The sequence below is a fragment of the Hetaerina americana genome, unplaced genomic scaffold, assembly GCF_022747635.1.
Source record: "Hetaerina americana unplaced genomic scaffold, ioHetAmer1.1.p SCAF_91, whole genome shotgun sequence".
Classification (NCBI taxonomy): Eukaryota; Metazoa; Arthropoda; class Insecta; order Odonata; family Calopterygidae; genus Hetaerina; species Hetaerina americana.
The window spans coordinates 430477-450230 of NW_027287550.1; the positions used below are offsets into that span (position 1 = coordinate 430477).

Here is a 19754-nt window from a genome sequence, read left to right on the forward strand (position 1 = left end):
CTGTTGTTGGAGAATTTATTTCATGTGGTGACTCTTGAAGTTCACAAATCCCCAAAATTGATCCCATGAAAAATTCGGAGAACCCAGTCTCAGTGCTCTCCAAGCTGTAGAAACGGCAGGACATCAGTTATTGTAAACCTCTGCATGCCAACTGTGCCACGAAAGACCAACCAAGTGAAAATTTCAATTGAACTTTTGCAATGTATTGAAAATGAACCTGATTATTTGAACAACATCATCACGGGTGATGAAACCTGGGTTTTTGAATACCATCCAGAAACAAAACGCCAAAGCTCTGAGTGTCACACCAACCAGTCCCCCGAGCCCATAGAGGCAAGAATGAGCAAATCAAAAGTGAATACTTTTGGAACACACCCTTTAGGAGGTACTCGACGAAGATATCAAATACTGTGAATTGAAATAATTGATTATTTGAACAACATCATCACGGGTGATGAAACCTGGGTTTTTGAATACCATCCAGAAACAAAACGCCAAAGCTCTGAGTGTCACACCAACCAGTCCCCCGAGCCCATAGAGGCAAGAATGAGCAAATCAAAAGTGAATACTTTTGGAACACACCCTTTAGGAGGTACTCGACGAAGATATCAAATACTGTGAATTGAAAAATCAAATGTATTGTTTTCTAAAAGGCCAAAACTACTAATAACCTGGAGAAATTTTAGGAGTACAGACTGGTTGCAAGGTCAATCAAGAAAACTTACAGATCAGAAAAGGAATTATTATCAGTGGTCTCCAAGTTATGGTAAGTTTTTAATGAACCCAGACTCTACACACTCCTGAACTTGTAAGTCCTGCTTAAAATGACACTAAATACCCTTAAATGTCACATTAAACATTACAATAACTAATATTTTATTTCTGCATACTCTCTATCTTGCTTAGTTCCATCCAAAGTACCCACTATTTTCCTCCCTCTGCCTTACTTATCCACAATTTTCTTCACTCTTCAGCCTCTCACTGTCTCTTGAGTGTCTTTCTGTCAGTCACTTGCCTTGCCTTGTATGAATATTTCCCAACAATCATCTCATCTCCCATCCCAAGGCTAGCACTCCTTTGTTAGAATTCTTTTCTGTCCATTTTATTTTTTCCATTCTTTTACACATCTACATCTCAAAAGTTCACATCTATGTATGCTTATCCTCTTATCCCAATAACCAAGTTTCAGAGGTTTACAAAACTACATTCACTATTAATGTTTACACTGGTATTTTCTTCACATCTACACTCAAAGTGGCCATAATCGACTTATCTTTGTAAAAGCTTCTATACCAAACACTTCTTCTTTTAATATATTTACCGGTTAGCTCTTTCATCTAAAACATTTCAGGGACAAGCCAATTATTTTACCTGTTCAAGCTCCTTCCCTCCAATATAAATGCTTAGCTTACTTAGTTTTTCTGTTTGTTGAGAGCCTCATTACCTCTGTTTTCCATTCAATGATTCTCAACATATATACATTGCACTGATTCTATCATGCTCTCAGCAAATGATTATAATTACTTTGCAAACTTACTCACTAAAGCTTGATCATCTACCAACAACTGACATGCCCAGTCCCCCACCTTTTTGTATCTATAGCCCTTCCCATGCCTCTCTTGCCATTTTCTCCTAATACATGCCCAAAACCACAAGTGATAATTGATTGTCTAATCCCCTACCTAACACTGCCCATCCTCCATTCACTACCGACACATGTAGTCATGATCTAAATCTACAGAGGCGTATACAGATTTTGGATGGCAACTATCCCTCCAGTCTACTCCCATTTTCTGCAAAACATCACTTTATTATACTCAATTTATTCAGTTAAAAGCCTTTTGAAATGTATGAAACAAGCAAATTCATCCTGGTTCTATCCTAAACATATTCCTTTTTATTAGGAACCACATTGATTGTCCTGGAATCCTGCAGAGCCTTGCAATCTCAATATCCAAACTGATCATCTCCTTAATAATAATTTACCTTCTCCATCCTGTTTTTTACTATCCCAAACACTACCTAGATGCAAGCAAAATGAAAGTGATGGCCCAATATCCTTCACGCATTTCTTTCTCTTTTTGGAATGAGAATTCATTCTGACTGATCTGGCCAACTTTCTCTCATATATGCTAAGATATATGATAAAAAGTATACCTTAATTGTTTCCTAAGCCTTTGAGTAGTTCCGTAAAATATGTTATCTACTCCCACAGCTTCATTCTATTTCCTTTACTGAAATAACTTATCTATTTCTCAATCCTGGACTGTATCAACTAAATCATTCTTAATTGGCATCATCTATCCTTCCTATGCCTAAACTTGCTGTCCAAATATGTTTGCAATATAGCTCTTCTCCATATTCTCACCACCTTGCCTGAATCAATGCTATTTTCATCAATTAATTTCCTGTTTTATCTCTCATAATGCCAACTGATATTTCCTTTCTCACTTCCAAGAGTTCTTCAATCTTTCTTTACATTGCACTTTTTAGCCCATCTCTGCATATTCTTGCAGTACCCTTTTCATTATGTTTCTTCCACTATATTGATTTCTTGGCCTAATTATGATTTAGTTCTGTGTACTTTATTCTCCCAGATATGGTGTTTATATTTTTCTATTTACTTCGCTCCTATATATTATTAACAAAGTCTTCTGGAATCTGATGCCCCATAACCCTTTTTCTATTTACAAGGTTTGTATAAAAAGTATCAGTAACAATTATTTTCTGATAAGTGCGTGAAGTACTGAATTCAGACCATCCATTTGGTGTGCGCATAATCACAGATCGTATTGGCATTGATAAGATGACAGTGCACACCAATATCACTGATAATTTGGCAATGCAAAGGATCTGCACTAAAATAAATTACAGATTCAGGCATGATGTGGTGGAACCGTTCTATAATAACAGAGATGAAAACTCTTGGAATTTTCCGCTTTCTAATTGGAAACTGGATTCCAATTTTCCAAGTGGAAAATTGCATGAGTTTTTGTCTCTGTTATCTGTGCTAAACTTGTTCCAAAGGTCTCAACAGACAACCAACAGCAGAGTTGAGTGTCTGCTTGCAAAGACCTTCAGCAACGGCATTGCGACGATTCCTCAACCTGCTTACAGTCCTGACTTGGCACCAGAAGGCTATTTCCTATTCCCAAAAGTGAAATCCTCTCTCCACCACCATCGGACCCTAAATGCCATCACACAAGCTAGCAAAAAAAATGTGCGGCCTTTCATGCCAAGTAACACAGGATATGCAATTCCCCAATGTCACCAAACAACAAACCAGGGGAACTCCATATTAAAAAACAAATTGCAGTCAACAATGGGTACAGGAAAAATATTATTAATGACATGTACAACAGAAAAAAAAACATAGATAGCCCAGAGAGCTACATACCATACAGCTAAACCTGACAAGCACTGATGGCAAAGAATTCCATTTCTTGACCACATTTCACTCAAGATACAATGAATACTCTCCAAGAATAAAATCAAGACAGCATTTTACAGCACATACACTTTAAAAAACATAATGGGTTCACCCAAAGACAAAATTGACATAATGCAACAAAGCGGGGTTTATAAACTCAATTGCACAGACTGCAATGCTATCTACATTGGACAGACAGGGAGGAGATTTGATATTAGGATTAAAGAACACCAATCTAGCTTCACAAAGAAAGGCAACAATCATAATTTATCAAACATCTCTTAGAAAATAACCATACCAGTAACTTCACACCAGACATTCTTCACGCAGAAAAGAAAGGATGGAAGTTGAATGCTCTGGAGGAGTTGGAAATTTGGCAATCCTTTCAGTCGGTCAGATTTGAGGTAGTAAACAAAACAATATACCTCTCGCATTCCCCCCTCCTAAATTTCCTAAAAGACTCCAAAATATTTCCCCACCAACCCCACCCCGACCGAGGCAGTGATTACCATTGACTGTCCCTTAAGGAAGGTCAAACACCCCCCCCCCCTCCCTAGCCACTAATAGGTTGCTGTACTAGCACTCATCTTACCCCCTCTCCCTTAATCCACCTACCTTCCTTCCCTCTTGGAGCCAGGCTATATAAGTTGAAAAATTTGTCATGTATTTATGTCACCTGATGATGATATGCAGCATTGAAGCCATGGTCGTGTGAAATAATAAATCTTTATGTGGAAGTGCAAAGTTTCTTTCTATACCCTGATAATGAAGGAATTCCACAAAGTTAAGCCTGAAACTTTTTATGTTTGAAATTATAGACAAGATTTAACCAATTATGACTAATTTTTATGTTTCCTTTGGTCTGAAAATGATATGGGAGATATTTTTCATAATGGAGCACCTTGTGATGTCAAAGATGTTAGAGAATCTAGATTTGGCCCTCTCTACCAATGAATTTTCTCAGTTCTACTGACTAGAAATACATATTATGAAACGGTGTAGCATGTTGAGAATAAGATGGCCAACACTCAGCACCATACTAAGCAGGTGGGTCTAATCCATCTTGTATAAAAGAAAGTCAGGTACTTGCTTAGAGGGGAGACATGAGCAAGCAGTAATTTGGGGAGGGAAGAATAAAGGAAAGAGAGTGACAAAGGCTGGTTTGATTTCCTCTCTCCAAGTAGATGAGCTTTATTGTATCTGCTTATGTGCCTATGAAATGCACTTATCTCAATGGAAAGCATTATGAAAATGGACTAACCAAAATCAAACACAGTTCATAAGGTCCAATGCATATGAGCTCATATGCATTGGACCTTATGAACTAATCCTTCCATGATATATTTCATTTATTTGGTTCAGATTGTTTAAAATTATCAAGGACCCCAAAACCACATTAATTATAATTAAACTAAAATTTACCAACATTCCAAATCTTACTGACTTCAGCTTTCTATTCAAACCTGCTCATAATTGTGGTCAGGTCTGAGACCTCCCCAATGGTACCCAAATTGTGCTCAAATATGGATAAGTAGTAACCAGAGGTAGATGAAATACATGAAATACAATGAATAATTTCAATTCCACAAAGCTAATTGTCAAAAAAATGTAAATAATATAATTTGAATATTTTTAATCATAATTTTATTTATTATTGGTAATCTAATAGTTAAGGTAGATTATGGATGAACACAAGCTACATAGTGGTATAACAATAATTTCTAACCCTAGCAAAAAACCTAACATCCTACATTAAATTAAGCACTCTTCAATTCTGCATACTTCCTTCCTCCCTTCATTTCGTGCAACATCCCTATCCTATGCATGCCCTTTCCTCGTTTCCAAACCCTTCTTCCCTCTATCACAGTCTTCAACATCCTATTGCTTATCAATATGCTCTGTATCCTTTTTATCTATGTCCTTATGACTTATCTTGACAATCCCTTCTCCTCCCCCACCATACCCCAGCACTTCCTCATTTGTTTTCTTTTCTGTCCACATGACCCTCTCCAGACTTCTTAACACCTACAATTCAAAAGCCTCCAATCATAGCTTATCATCCTGCTTCAATAAATGTTTCTGAACTGTATAACTATGATCCATATCAAAGTTTAAATGAGCCTTCCCTGAACATCCTTCCTCAAGGTCCTTGTCATCAATTCCCTCAGTGTTTACCTAATGCAATTTTTCTCCATATGCCCCAACTACTTTGACCATTTTGGTCCAAAATACTTTTGAGATACGTAAACTGTTCCACCTGCTCTAGTTTATCAACTCCTATTTCAATATTTAACTTAGCCTTTCTGGAAAACTGATTGACCTTTTTTTTATTTACAGTCATTCTCACCCCATATCTGTTGTACTGACTTTCCAATGAACTCAGCAATGCTTGCAACCCCTTGGCAGACTGACAAACAGCAATAATCCGCAATACTGGTTTTATGAATATTCCACCAACTTTCATTCCCATCTCCAGTTCTTCCATGCCTCTTAAACCATTTCCTTCACATAAGTTTAACAGCATAGATGGATATGGACACAAATTTTACTCCTCTTCCTGATACTGCCCAACCACAGTCTCTATTCCCCACTTGCCCCTGGGCAGTCTAATACACGTACAGGGTGTGGCTAAGTCTCCTATCCCTGCAATCTACTCCTATTTTCTCCAATACATTCATTAATTCTACCCAGTTTACTCTATAAAATGGCTTTTCAAAATCTAAGATAAAAATGGAAATGTTACTGCAAACTATTTTGTAATGTTACTTTTAAATGTTTGAAAATTAATAATAATCAGGCCCTCTCAATAATTCACCAAATTTGTACTTAGGTACAATAAATAGTGCATAATCACTTTTGTTAAACCCAACAACCTTAAACCACCATCTTGCTTTAAATATTATTTAAATATGACATTTTTTCAAGGAAGCATTGCATGTAATATTTTAACATATTCCTAAAAGAGGAGTTTTATATGTTTTCCAGACTCCTGTTATAAAAAAAATTAGTGAAAAGACTATTGAATCAGAGAAGAAAAGAAGAATTTCAGTTTGAAAATACAATGACCATGAAAGTGCCTAAACCAAATAAATAACAAGAAATTTGAGCACCCGGACAAAGGGGTATTTCAATCTCTTCATTAATACAAGAACATGTGGACAAAGAAGCAATTTTGCCAAACACCTTTTAACCAGTGGCCATAACGGAATTTTACAATGAATTTCTTATATAGTAGTTGTTACCAATGTGAGTTTAACCCTCTAGAACTAATTCAGATGTTAAAAAAAACTTCAAGACCCTGACATTTTTATACCAGTGAATCCTATACCCATATCCAGCCCCTTTGCTCTATCCCCAAGGCAGTCTTCTATTAGTTACCCCTACCTTCTTCCTTTAACTTTCCCTTTCTCTTATTTTCTTCCACCCCCCCCCCCCCACGTTATACATTTATACTATGTTCACCTTAAGATGATACCGAAGCACTAAAACATGGATCATGACTTATATATTTGTATAGTTTCGTAAAAGTTTGCAAAAAATAAAAATTTGTGAAACTTTCACTTCATCAATAAAAAAATAAAATTGGTAGATAGAGATTGCCTAAATAGTTGGACATTCATTATTTATTTTAACAATTCCACGGCATAAGACATAATTTCTTAGATGGTACAGCAATTGACAACTGATGATGGGAATTTGATTCTTGGTGATTTCAGAGACTCTCAGCTTCACCCTAGCCTAATGATTAATTAGCTATCATATGTTTCTAGGAAAACAAAGTTGGAACAGGGAAATTAACTACCATTCCTCCTTCCCTGAAATGTGAATTTTCACTCTGTTGGTCTTATTATTAAGGTAGCAGCACCGTAACATATCAAACAACCCTATTTATGACTACAATGTGTGATATTTTTATTATTTTTTGTGTTAAGCCACAGTAAAAATGACTTAATGTTATAAAGTTTTCATATTTCAACTTAAAAACCCCACTATGACAACAGTCAATTTTATAATCAAGTACTACTTCCTTAGAAATATACATCTAGAAATATCTAATATAGAACCATTGTATTATCACTGATAGATTTGTATGGAATGGATCCAAAACCTGGGCACTGAAGTAAAAGCTCAGTTCAAATCTACAAGCATCACTATCTAAATATAAAGATTTTCCCAGAGTTTTCCAGGTTTTTTAAGTGATACTTTATTTTTCCAGACCATTCTAAAGCCCAAAATAAGTCTATGCTTTGGGACTTTTGGTGAAGTTGCAAGAATTATTGACTGCAATATCAGACATTTCAAGATAGCCTCATTGTAATATCAAGCAAGTAACAAAATGAATGTGTACCGGATGTATGCATGAATTCATGAAGAATAATGAGTATCTAAGTATGCAACCCTAATCAATATTAAATAATATCGTCCTTAAGTTAAATATGCTCGATATTTATATTACTTTCTAGCCAACTGAACTAAAATCTATTATTATTTACTGTTTCACCAAAGTGATATATCTCAAGAAAAATGCCAACAGTAGCTAGAGCAGTAACATTCAGTCACATTAACAAACTATCATTCTCATTGATTCACAAGAAGCCTAAATATCACCCCAGAATGGAGCTCCAGAAAATCATTCTGGGCAAAAAGACAGCTGAGGAAAAAAATTAATAGTTTGCATAAAAAATCACTTATATAATGGCACCTATCACAGGTATAATGAAAATTTTAAAATGTAAAATAACAAGATTCAGAAAATAAAGTATTCAGGTCATGAAATAATGAATCAGTCTTCATTTGTTTAATCTTAATGCACTCTCTTTCAGTGGAGGGTCAAGTAAAGTAGTAATAGGGCTGTAGGAGAATGAAGTTATACAGTTGTAATCCATAGTTTCTTTATTTTGAATCTAAAAATTACAGGAACTTTCTGAATAAATCATATCAAATAACAATTTGTCCATATCAAGTGCCAAATTTTCAGAGTTTCCTAGAAGAGCATATTTCCCTTAGTGTTCCAGTTTGGTGGGCACCATGCGGGTAGATTGGATGATTTTGAGAGATGAGTATAATGGAGAAAATAAGTTGGGCAGAGAGGAAGACTATCAGTGAATTATAAATACGGTGGGCAAGGAGAGTATGTTACTCGGTGAAATTTGAAGAATTCAGAGGAAAATATGGGATCTAGATAACCTCTCAAAGAAGAGAGTGGGGGGGTATTTTCAACTATGAGCAAAAATAATTTTATAATCATTCACTGACAATGAAAGTAAAATAACCTCACTAATTTAGAGACTACAATGCCCCTATGGTTGATAATTTAATGTTCAGATGATAACAGATATTCAAAAGCTCTGATGGACATGTGAGTGATATTCATTTTGAATTTTATTAAACCCAAAAACATTTCCCAAGAGGGGGTCATGGTACAGAGCTCCTGTGACTTTGGTTCCTCCCTGGTAGAAATGGCTGGAGGAGATATTGCGAGACAATTGCATGTTGAAGGTTGATTTAGAGAGGAGAGTGGTAGATAAGAGACTTAAAAAATGGAGGATAATTGAATTTTGGGATGGAAAGAAGGCAGGCAGAAGGTATGACAAACTAAAAAAGGAAATTATGTGGAGCAAAGCAGAGAAAGTTAACATGATACATGTTATGTAATATATTATACATTATACATGTTATGTAATATGGGCTATCTACAACCTGTTCTTATTTACTTTATAGTCCTATGGCTGCAGATTAAATCGTTAGGAACCTCAATACAATCACTTTCTCAGTTTTTAGTCAGTCAATAAAGCAAAATCAGTAGGACAAAAGCAGTACAAGTGCCAGGGCATGTAAAATGTCATGTCAAGATTCACACTCATCTGGGATTATTATTTCCCTATCTTTTTTGGGAATTGAAAATTATGTGTGAAAATTGGAATGAACACCATTATCTGAAAATTATTGTTTTCTTGAGGCTTTGGGCTTTTATTGATATCACATATGATTTCAAGAGTTATGAATCGTTGTTGTACTTCTTGTAAAATGTATAGATGTAAATTTGTACTTCTTGTAAAATTGTTTTGCAAATATCTTCAATATTCAACTTGAATTTGAAACATTATGAATACAGATCTAGGTTTTTTTGTTAATATATGAATTCTATCTGATAGCTTAAGAGGAAAAACCTTCTTCATAGCAGAAATTAGTTTCCATTGAACAAAACATATGAACAGAATCCTCTATAAAATAAAAGTGAAAACTTTATGCAAGGTAATACATGTTTTACAGAAGCACTTGAAGTACTCTTTTTATCTAGCTTGATGCTTTAACTGGCATTTAGGATAAGTAATACTTCCATGGAGAAGAGTTTGAGGAAAAGAAATACAGTGTAGCTAACATGAATTCTGACAAAAGTAGGAACCTAATAATTGTTATGGTAGAGGAAATAAGCCATTTTTATGACTGTCTATTCATAATAAATTAATAAAACAAATAACATAGGGAGGACATGATATTATTAGACATTCTCTAAATATTTTTCATTTAAGGAAATTGTCTTCTGAAGAAAAAAATCTTCCTCTGAATAATTTAAATATTAAATGGAAAATTGTTACTCCATTTGATATTATATCGACTGATAAAAAATTTTAAAAATCCAATAGTAAGGATAATTACAGTCTGTCTAATTGCCTAATGAAGGACATTATTATGTTCATTGCAGGACCATTAGCTATTTCAGTCAACTTATGTTTTGAGACAGGAGATTTTCCAACAGCTCTAAAATATTCCAAAACAGTACCTGTCTATAAGACAGGAGATTTTCCAACAGCTATAAAATATTCCAAAACAGTACCTGTCAAAAAGAAAGATGGTAAAGATGATTTAACTAACTACCGCCCCATTTCCATAGTCCCCGTCTTTGGTATAATTTTTGAAGCTATGGTGAAAGATCACATATGTAATTTTTTGAGTCAACTAATCTGTTTTCCAAGTCACAGTATGGCTTTCAATCTGGGAAATCTACAATTTTGGCAGTAGAGTCCTTAGTTAATTATGTCATTAATGCATTTGAAGAGAAGTCGTCAGTCTCTGTGACACTATATGATCTTAGCAAAGCTTTCGACTATGTTAATCATTCAATATTACTAACAAAGCTAGAATATTATGGTGTTCAGGGAATTGCACTGAAACTAATGAAGTCACATTTGGATGATCACCATCAATTGGTTGAACTCAATGACTGTCGATCTGCAGCTTTTAAAGTAAAATGTGGTGTACCACAGGGCTCTGTGCTTGGCCCAGTACTTTTCATCATCATAATCAATTATTTGCCCTGTAATATAAAACCTAAATCTGTTTTATACACTGATGACACTACTTTTGTGCAAAAATGTCAACATCTAGAAGATGCAAAGGTATGATCTAGTGCTACCCAAAGACAGGCTAAGGAATGGTTTGATATTAATCATTTACATTTAAATGCTAACAATACTCAGCATATTGTATCCAGTCTTAAATAAAAAAAAACTTATGTTGAAACTGCTAAAATAGTAGGAAGTTACATTGATACAGAACTTAACTGGGAGACTCACATCAGTCAGACCCGTAATAACCCGAATAAAGTTTATATGTTAAGAAAGCTCAAATTTCTCATTTCAAATGAGTATCATTTAACACTTAACCATGCCTTCTCTCATTGTCATTTGAATTATGGTGTTGAGTTATGGGGTATTTCCCCACATGTTAAACAAATGTTGCTACTAAAAAAGAGAATTATTTGCTCTCTTGCCAGTATATCACCAGGTGATTCCTGCAAACCTTTATTAGGTATGAAATCATGACTGTATTTAGTTTATATATCTTTAAGGCGCTGATTCATGTGAAAGTTAATCTAGAAACTTACAAATTAAGATCTAACATCCAAAACTACTCCAAAAGAGGTAAATCAAATCTAAATACTACTTATTGTAGATTGTCATCAACTTACAACACATTTCAAAATATGAACATGCGACTGTACAACTATCTGCCTACTCAATTGAATTCCATAGTTTCAAGAATAGGGTATATACCTGGTTACTTGCTCACCCACTTTACTCATTGGATGAATTATTTTTTGACAATCTTCATTACATTTAAGAACTTATGTTTATATATTAAATAGTATTTAGGTTGATGACACATAATATGGTTGTACCATTTTTTTCAAAATGAATAAAGTATTATTATTTTATTTCAAGCGTCTACATCCTATTTTTCATGACCTTTATAAATACTGAGCTAAATATGCTAACATTTGTAGGTTTTGTCTTTCCTTTGACAGAATGGAGCAACACTGATAGGTGAACAGATATCAGTACCAAGGTTTGGATGCTGCAGTGAGTTATAGTACAGTCAAAATAAGATCATTCATTACCTGGAATGCCAATGATAATCCTCGTCTCACGAAGAATCCTTCAATACTTAATATTTGCAGTTATAACTTCGCACTAAATAACAGTATTAAGAGCAACAATCTTAAGTTATTATCTATGTGCAGAAGTAAACTTAGGGTTGCTAAAAACGAAAACTTTAAATTGAGACGGTGCCGTTAACTTTTAACCAGAATTTTATTCAGGTTATTTAAAATGTTACACAACATTACTTTCGTCTCCACTCACGGTGGAAAAGCAGATTCCTCGGTTATGACACTCGTTTATAATAACTTGTAGTTCTGCCACTTTTTGGTATTTACTCATAATTGAGAACACTTCGTAATTTTCACTCTTTATTAAGACATCAAAACCGGATATGTGTTTACATAAGGTGAGGAAAATTACCAAATGTGTCTTCTACCAAATGACAGCTATATTGACATTATGTAGCAACTCCGACAAATTCCTAATTAAATTCACTCACAATAAAAAATAAAGGGACAATTAAATTGTATTTCAACTGTTTCGGAACTGAGCAGCAGCCGAGATATGTACATACTTCGATGTCACAGGTATTTTACATAAATACAAAATGACATTAACAAATAGTTAATTTCCGTAATGTCTACGTAACTGCGCACTCCTTTGTCATCTTGTTAAATAGTTAAAAGTCAAGGAAAGGTTAAAATATTCACGAAAAATCTCATTCATATGAGCCATTTGGATTTAATGGATAAAAAAATAAGCCGCCGTTCAGCTGAATATTTCACAATTTCATAGAGTGTATCCAACATTGAACCATTAGTTGACATCTCCTTTCATTCCGCCTTTTTCACTAGAATAAAACGACCGCTGTCTGACGTCTGCAGTCGTAGTTCAAGGGAGCCAATCACGTTTCTGAGAAGGCGGTTGGTGGTTGAAAGAGACCCTGGGATATTTGGATGCTGATGAGCGGTTGCTTAGTCTTCCTTCGTCAAGTGAGCTGGGTCCGTCGTTTGCGAATGTTTGTGTGTGGCATGCGAACGTCACTGTATAAGTTTTGGGGCATTTGATGAGTACTTGGCTCCAATTATTTGTGGCATACGCGTTGTTACAGTGAATTAAACCATGAATGAGAATAATCAAGTGAGTTATGAGGCTGTTGAATCTTCCTGTGACCAAGTTACGCCAGACAGCAATCAAGACAAATCCTTAAGTTTAATGCGTTACAAGGATCTTCAACAGCTGGCTATGTCTCTCAACCTTCCTGGAAACTTAAAGGTTTGCTAATAATTTTTATTCGTACATAACTTTTGTTTCTGTGCGTGTTATTTTGTCTGTGCGTTATTTATTGTGTCTTGTGTGTTATTTTGTCGTTCTGCGATTTTAGTCCGTGATTCTGTTTTTTGATTTAACTCATTTTTTGGTTCGTGATTCTGAGAGTCATTTTACAACGAGCAATTTTTGAAACGGCAACCGGCTGGTGGGAGGAATGGACATGAGCAATTCGAACGTGTTCGCCCGAACGTTAGCCTGAATTATAATTGCCGCAGTGGACAACAAATGCGACGAGTTGTTCAAATCTGAATTTCCGATAATCTTGAGGAACCCTTGTAATGTCAAACAATGTAGCATGCCATAGTCACATGTTATTTACGCCTGTTAATTCTGTGCACCTGTGCCATTTCATTAATTGGTGAAGTTTCGGCCGGTTGAATTATTTTCAGCGCAGAATGGCACGACTCATTATGGGATAAACTAAACTTTGATAAAGCGGCATTATGAAATCACGTGCCGGAGCCGGGTTTTTTTGTTCATACGTAGATTTTTTCTCTTTATGTTGTGGTTACTAGGCAGAAGTCGCGAATTGCTTACGAGTGAAAAAAACCGTTTGGCTCAATCGTCTGCGGGAAAGAAATGTTTAAAAGAAATTTTCTAATTGTCTTATCTGAACATCAGAAAGTTTCACAACTGTTGGCATAAGGCCGTTGGGCAAGAATTTTTCTGTTATAATTTAAAAAGAAATTTTCGGGGGTAAATAATTAATGCCATGCTAGTAAAAGCCCAAGCTATGATTCCAATGTTACAATAGTTTTCTCTTGATATAACTAGATAATCTTTTAATCATATCGTTCTTTATCGCGTTCAGAAGGGGATTGTTTTGTATTCCTGTCATGGAAATGCTTCAATCTATGAAATGCGTCTAAAAAACATCTTCTCTAGTTTGATCGATACTCGGAACACTTTATTTTGATCTTCTGCATTAATAACTGCAGTTTGATTTTGACGAAAGTGTTTTATAAAATTGTCTGGCCATGGGCAAAGTTTCATAACATCACTAAGATGAAATTTTTTTCTAAACATAATAATCGACATGTATATCAGGGTATTATACGTTCTTAAATTTTCTCGCTGATCTTCTAGAAAAGTTCCAAAAAAGTGCCAAATGGTAACGTTAAAAAAAGACAGCCTTGCATGTGATATTTTCATACTAATCTTTGTGCGCTCGATAACTACATAGAAAAATAACATTTCTTCTTAAATTTAAATGGCAAACTTTTCTTGATGGTATCGATTTTTGTTCGACATAATAATAGTAGTGTTTCCTTGAAAATGAGGGCAATTTGCGTTGTGGAAATTCCTTTTCTAGAATCTTTTTGCTTTGAAAATCAGTTGTAGCTGATTATCAATAATATTTGCTGGACTTTTTTAGGAAAACCTATGATATTTATATTCATCGAAGCCCTGCACTAGATTTCAATCTTTCTATGCCATTATCTGTAATTTAATTGCAGGCTGTGGATTTTTTGCAAAATATCAGAAAATGAATTACTAGATAAATTCTTTGGTAATCGTTAAAATTCAAGAAGTTCTCTCGGGTTTCCCACCGGGTCAAGTTGTAGTGCACAGACGTTTCGAAGGCTGACTCTGCCATCGTCTTCAGGGTGAAGTCACTTCACCCTGAAGACGATGGCAGAGTCAGCCTTCGAAACGTCGGTGCACTACAACTTGACCCGGTGGGAAACCCGAGAGAACTTCTTGAATACCATACGCCGGGAAAACATGAAATCCTTCAATCGTTAAAATGTAAACGGTTCAATTATAATCTTGCCTTGATCATAGTGAAGGCATTAAAAAACTATTTCTAAAGTAGGCAATTGTTGTTTCTAGTTCTTAATATCATGAGGTTTATTTTCCACAAGAAAGATTTTAAAAATGTTTTCCTTGCGTCGCAATGTATTTATTCGTCCTGAAGCTCGCATCGCAACCAACGATAGTCGCCATGTTTGCATGGTTGCTATGGTGATTGTTTACTGAGTAACCTTAGCAACCCGTAATTAGGTTTTTTCAGAATCTCGGTATTGGCCCACACGTTGCTGTTTTATCTAAAGCGAGCAAATCAGGGGTTGAGGTTTTTCGGGGACGCTTTAGCTTATCATTAAACACGCCCATTTTTTCAAACGTGTTTTACCCTTGTTTTTGTCTGTGGCATAGTAGAGCATTCGGCCTTGACAGCTTGGATCAGGTTCCATTTATGTGACTTTTGGGCATCATCAAATTCTCCCGAGTTAGGTGATTTTTCGGTGAAAATCGTCGGCGGCACTGGGAAGAGAAGTATCGTGTATGAATTTAACTGGTAGTGCCTTCCCTTCTAACCAAACAGACCTCTGACTTGTTTTTTTATTCCACCGGTTTCTTACTCCCGACTTCTCATTTGGCTGAACTTATGAAGGAGAATGGGTTGAAAAATATATTAACGTGAACGGGCATCTTGCCCGATGGTTATGGTAAATTGGTTATTATTTAAATTTATTTTTGCTGTGGGATTAATGAAAAATAGCGCCAGGAGATGATATTGAATTTGTTTAAGTTAACAGCCTTGACATACTTTCCGCAAATGGCTACATTTTTGCCCATTCTGTCTAATCCGCTCCAAATTATTTTCCTTTTTTGCCCAATTTCCGAAGTGTGGAGTGGCATAGCAATTTTCCGAACTTAGGCCTAACTGTAAGTTTGAAGAGACCAAACGTCGCCTAAACTGTTGATATCACCTGTTCATTCAGTGCTTTAGGATTTTCATCCTTTTTATCACTTCACCTTTCCCAGATTCCACGTCCCACGAGTTACAGTTGCTATTAATTCAGTTTTGTAATAGGATCATGGTCCATGAATTACAGTATTTTGATTAAAAAAATTAAAGTTGGCCTATATTCGACGGAGAAATCTGTTTAACAAAATTTGTGTGTATTAGTGTTTCGTATGGTCATTGGAGAAATTCAGTTTTCTCACCAATCAACGCAAGATTTATTCCAATTAAGAATTTAAGAAAAATGCTCATCGTATTGCACTTTTTGCTCTGCTTTTTCATTAAGAAGAGAATAAAATTGACGGGAAGGATGACAAGCTATGAATGTTAGTAGTGGCGAGGGAAGAAAGATGCCTGTTAGGAGATATTGAGAAGACGATGGGATGCTGCAAGCGGTGTTAGAGGTGATAATACTGGGAGAGCGAGGTAGGAGGAGGGAAGTATTTGGATAGTATTGAAGCGGGGTAAGCATTCAATGCCAAAGAATGAGTAATTTTAATATGCGGTATAAGGTTGATACTTGTGCAGCGTTAGTTGCGGCTTACGAGTACTGAAGTGAGTAGTGATAGGGCTCATCAAAACTCCATAAATTGGTAGAATACCGATAATTATAATTATTTCTCTAAAATTACCACTGCCACATTCATCCCGAATAAGATACAATGTTATTGATGAACTGACGTCAAATACTTAATGCGTTGCGTAATCGATACAATTAATATTAACTCTTCACTGCTATAAACTTTGTTTAGACTCAGAAAAATAGTGCAGATTTTCCTTTTGCGATGAAAAGGTTGAAATATAGTCCTTGCGTTTTTTAATCATTGCCGTCCTTTTCAGTCTTGATTTTGTCTACCTAATGAAGTCTCACGTGATACACCAGCATTCCCGAGTGCCCTAATGCTCTCAGGATACTTGAAAGAGATGACTTGGTTGTAAAACCGTTGCCCTCGTGGTGTTAAGTGACAGATGTGCAAATGGTCGGGGGGGGGGGGGATCTTTAGGCCTGAGCGAAGCAAGAACTTAAGTTATCTGTTGACGCAGTTATCTTCACTCTCAGGCTGGATCAACCTAGACCTGTGTTATTACATTCCACCCCACTTATCTTGTTACATAATCACTGCTTTTCTTATGAGTATAGCGATTGCCTGTACTCCCGAAATTCAAAACAGCTTCGTTTCAATCTTATTTTTTCCGATGAACGGACAAATGGCGACATTAATTCTCAGAAAAGACAGTCCTGATGTGTTGTTTTCACCGAGATTCGCTTATTACGCCGACAGGATATTGCTTCTTGGACGAAAGCTATTAAGGCACTAGAAAACGGGAAGGCTTGGAGGCTAGGGATGAGTGCTTTCATAAGAATTTCTTAAGTAATAGTCACCTTAAAGAACAAGTCAGAGTTCTCGACGCCATAAAAATTTTCTCCGTTATGATTTACCAAAGTGCGTGCCCTGTTTCGTGAAATGGTTGATTTAATTTTATCTAGACTACTCATTATGTTGTTATACGACCTCGTACTATTCTTATGAATACATCAGCAACCAATAATTTAAATAAAAGTCAATGTGAATAAAACTTGATGTGGAATTAATTTTGTCCATTTACTTAACGCCGCTGCCATTCGTGCTTGCATTAATGTAGCAGTATTTTTAGGGGGGGAGGCGACCGACAGCTAAGGTCATTTGCGCCATTAGGGATGGATGGGAAGGAAGGGTGGAGGGAAACCCGTCGTCGGCATTAGCCTACTCTTGTCGAAAGGCGCCAAGGGGCCCGCAGTTTAACGTCCCATTCGACGGAGGTCTTTCTCACTCAAAGTGCTCTCCACAAAGCACCTCAAGTAGGGATCGGCTGAAAAAAATCTGCCGCCTCCAGGATTTGATGCATTTATGTATACATGGACTTATGTCAATAAATTTATCGTTTAGGTAAATTTTTATGCCTAAGGCATCACTTAAACGTTATTTAATCTTTTTCAATTTTTGTGCTACAAAAATTTCTATTCCTATTCCTAGTATTCATCAGGCGACGAGAATGAAGGTTAAATGAGGGCGAATACCCTTTTTGCTCTCGAAAAGTTGTTTTGTGAAAATATTAGCGGGGAAGCGTGAATAAAAAAGCTATTTGTCGAGAGTCCTTTCATGTAGCCAACATCATTAGCTCTTTCTATTTATTTCGCTTCGTAGCGTTCCTTGACGCGGAGAGTTTTAGAGAGTTTATACTCTCTGCTTACTACCACTCGCACTAATGGTAACAGTAGTTGGATCTACCCTCAAACTTCATTTTCTTTACGTTAATTTCGTTAAGGATGGTATGAGATCATTGTCATTTGTCCTAGGAAATCGCCTACTCCTCTTCAAGTCCGTCGGCAGACAAAATGGGAATGATTCAGCCACCATAGTCTGTCGTGGTTCTTAAACCATTGGATCCATCGGCTAAAAATGTGGGAACATTTGACTCACTCAGATACCTAAGTCTCGACATGTATGGAATTATGATGTGGGAGATATTACACTTTTTGTATTTGATAAGGTCGTACTGCTATCATGCCACATCAACGTACGAACAGTAAATGGAGAGAGTAGCTATTAATTTTTAGGCATTCGTATTTTTGCGAATTTTGAAGTCATTTAAATATGCAATTTTACCTTCCCATCTCCAACTTTGCTATGTAGTCAACTAATTTATTTATAGCCGTTTAAGGGCTTTGAATGCTGCAGATATGGAACGAAGGGATAAGAAATCGACGATTCAAGGTTGCGAACCACTTTCCCCACCCTGCTTCTTTCAGTTGTACGAGGGATGTCTAGAAAGTAAGAGTACTGAATGTTTCTATTAAAAAATCAATGAAAAAATATTTAAAAAAATACATTATATTGAAAGTATATATGTTACTTATTTTTCCACGTAGTCGCCTTCCCGTTCTATGCAGGTTTTAAGCTGTGGCACAAGTTTTTGTTATTCCTTCCTCGTATATCTCTCCCGCCATCTCCTTCGTCCACTTAAAGTTTCTCCTCGTCATCGGTTGAAAATATTTATCCACCCATGTGAGTCTTCCGGAAGGTGAAAGGATAAAAATCTGAAGGCGCCAAGTAAGGGGAGTATGCAGGGTGGTTAAGAATGACCCAACCAAACGAATTCAAAAGCGTCAAAAAAATGGAACTGGCCGTTTGTGGGCGGGCGTTGTCGTGCAACACACACACTCCCTTAGTTAGCATTCCCCTCAGTTTGTTTTGAATTACCCTCTTGTGGAGGTTTTTTAGGGTCTAACAGTATCGTGGTGCATTAATAGTCTCCCCTCGCGGCAAAAATTCGAACAAAATAATCCCTTCTCGGTCCCAAAACACCGATGCCATGATTTGTTTTGCCCGAAATTGAGGTGCTGAATTTTTTGGCAGATGGGGAACCAGTGTGCCGCCACTGCGAGGAATGTGTTTTTGTCTCAGGGGTGTAATGAGTCGCCCATATTATATCACCAGTCACAATGGAGCTCAGAAAATCCTCCACTTCCAATTCAAATCGCTCAAGGAACTCGCGAGCGCTAGCGACCCGATTCAATTTGTCCTTCTCTGTCAGTTGTTTTGGGACCAATCTTGCGCACAATTTTCGGAATCCCTGCATTTCTGTTATTGTCTCTTGTAAGGTAGATCTGGAGATTATTGGAAACATCGCATTAATTTCATCCACTGTCAATCGGTGGTCTTCACGAACAGTTTCCTCGTTTTTTGCACTAAATCATCGGTCAATATTGAAGGCCTTCCACTCCTTTGCTCGTCATGAATATTCGTTCTTCCTTCATTAGACTCACGACACCACGTTCGCTCGATTTCTAACACCTTCGCCATAAACAGTTTTGATC

The 19754-nt window shown here is 36.3% G+C and overlaps 1 protein-coding gene across 1 annotated transcript in view; it reads left to right on the plus strand.

Annotated features, from left to right (window-relative positions):
* Positions 1 to 12812: 12812 nt before the first annotated feature.
* Positions 12813 to 19754, plus strand: part of LOC139699816 (serine-rich adhesin for platelets-like) — a 48377-nt gene continuing 41435 nt past the window's right edge. The window contains exon 1 of the mRNA XM_071598241.1: positions 12813 to 13089. Within this exon, the coding sequence (XP_071454342.1) occupies positions 12937 to 13089 (153 nt within the window). The 5' untranslated portion in view covers positions 12813 to 12936. The remainder of the gene's footprint in view (positions 13090 to 19754) is intronic.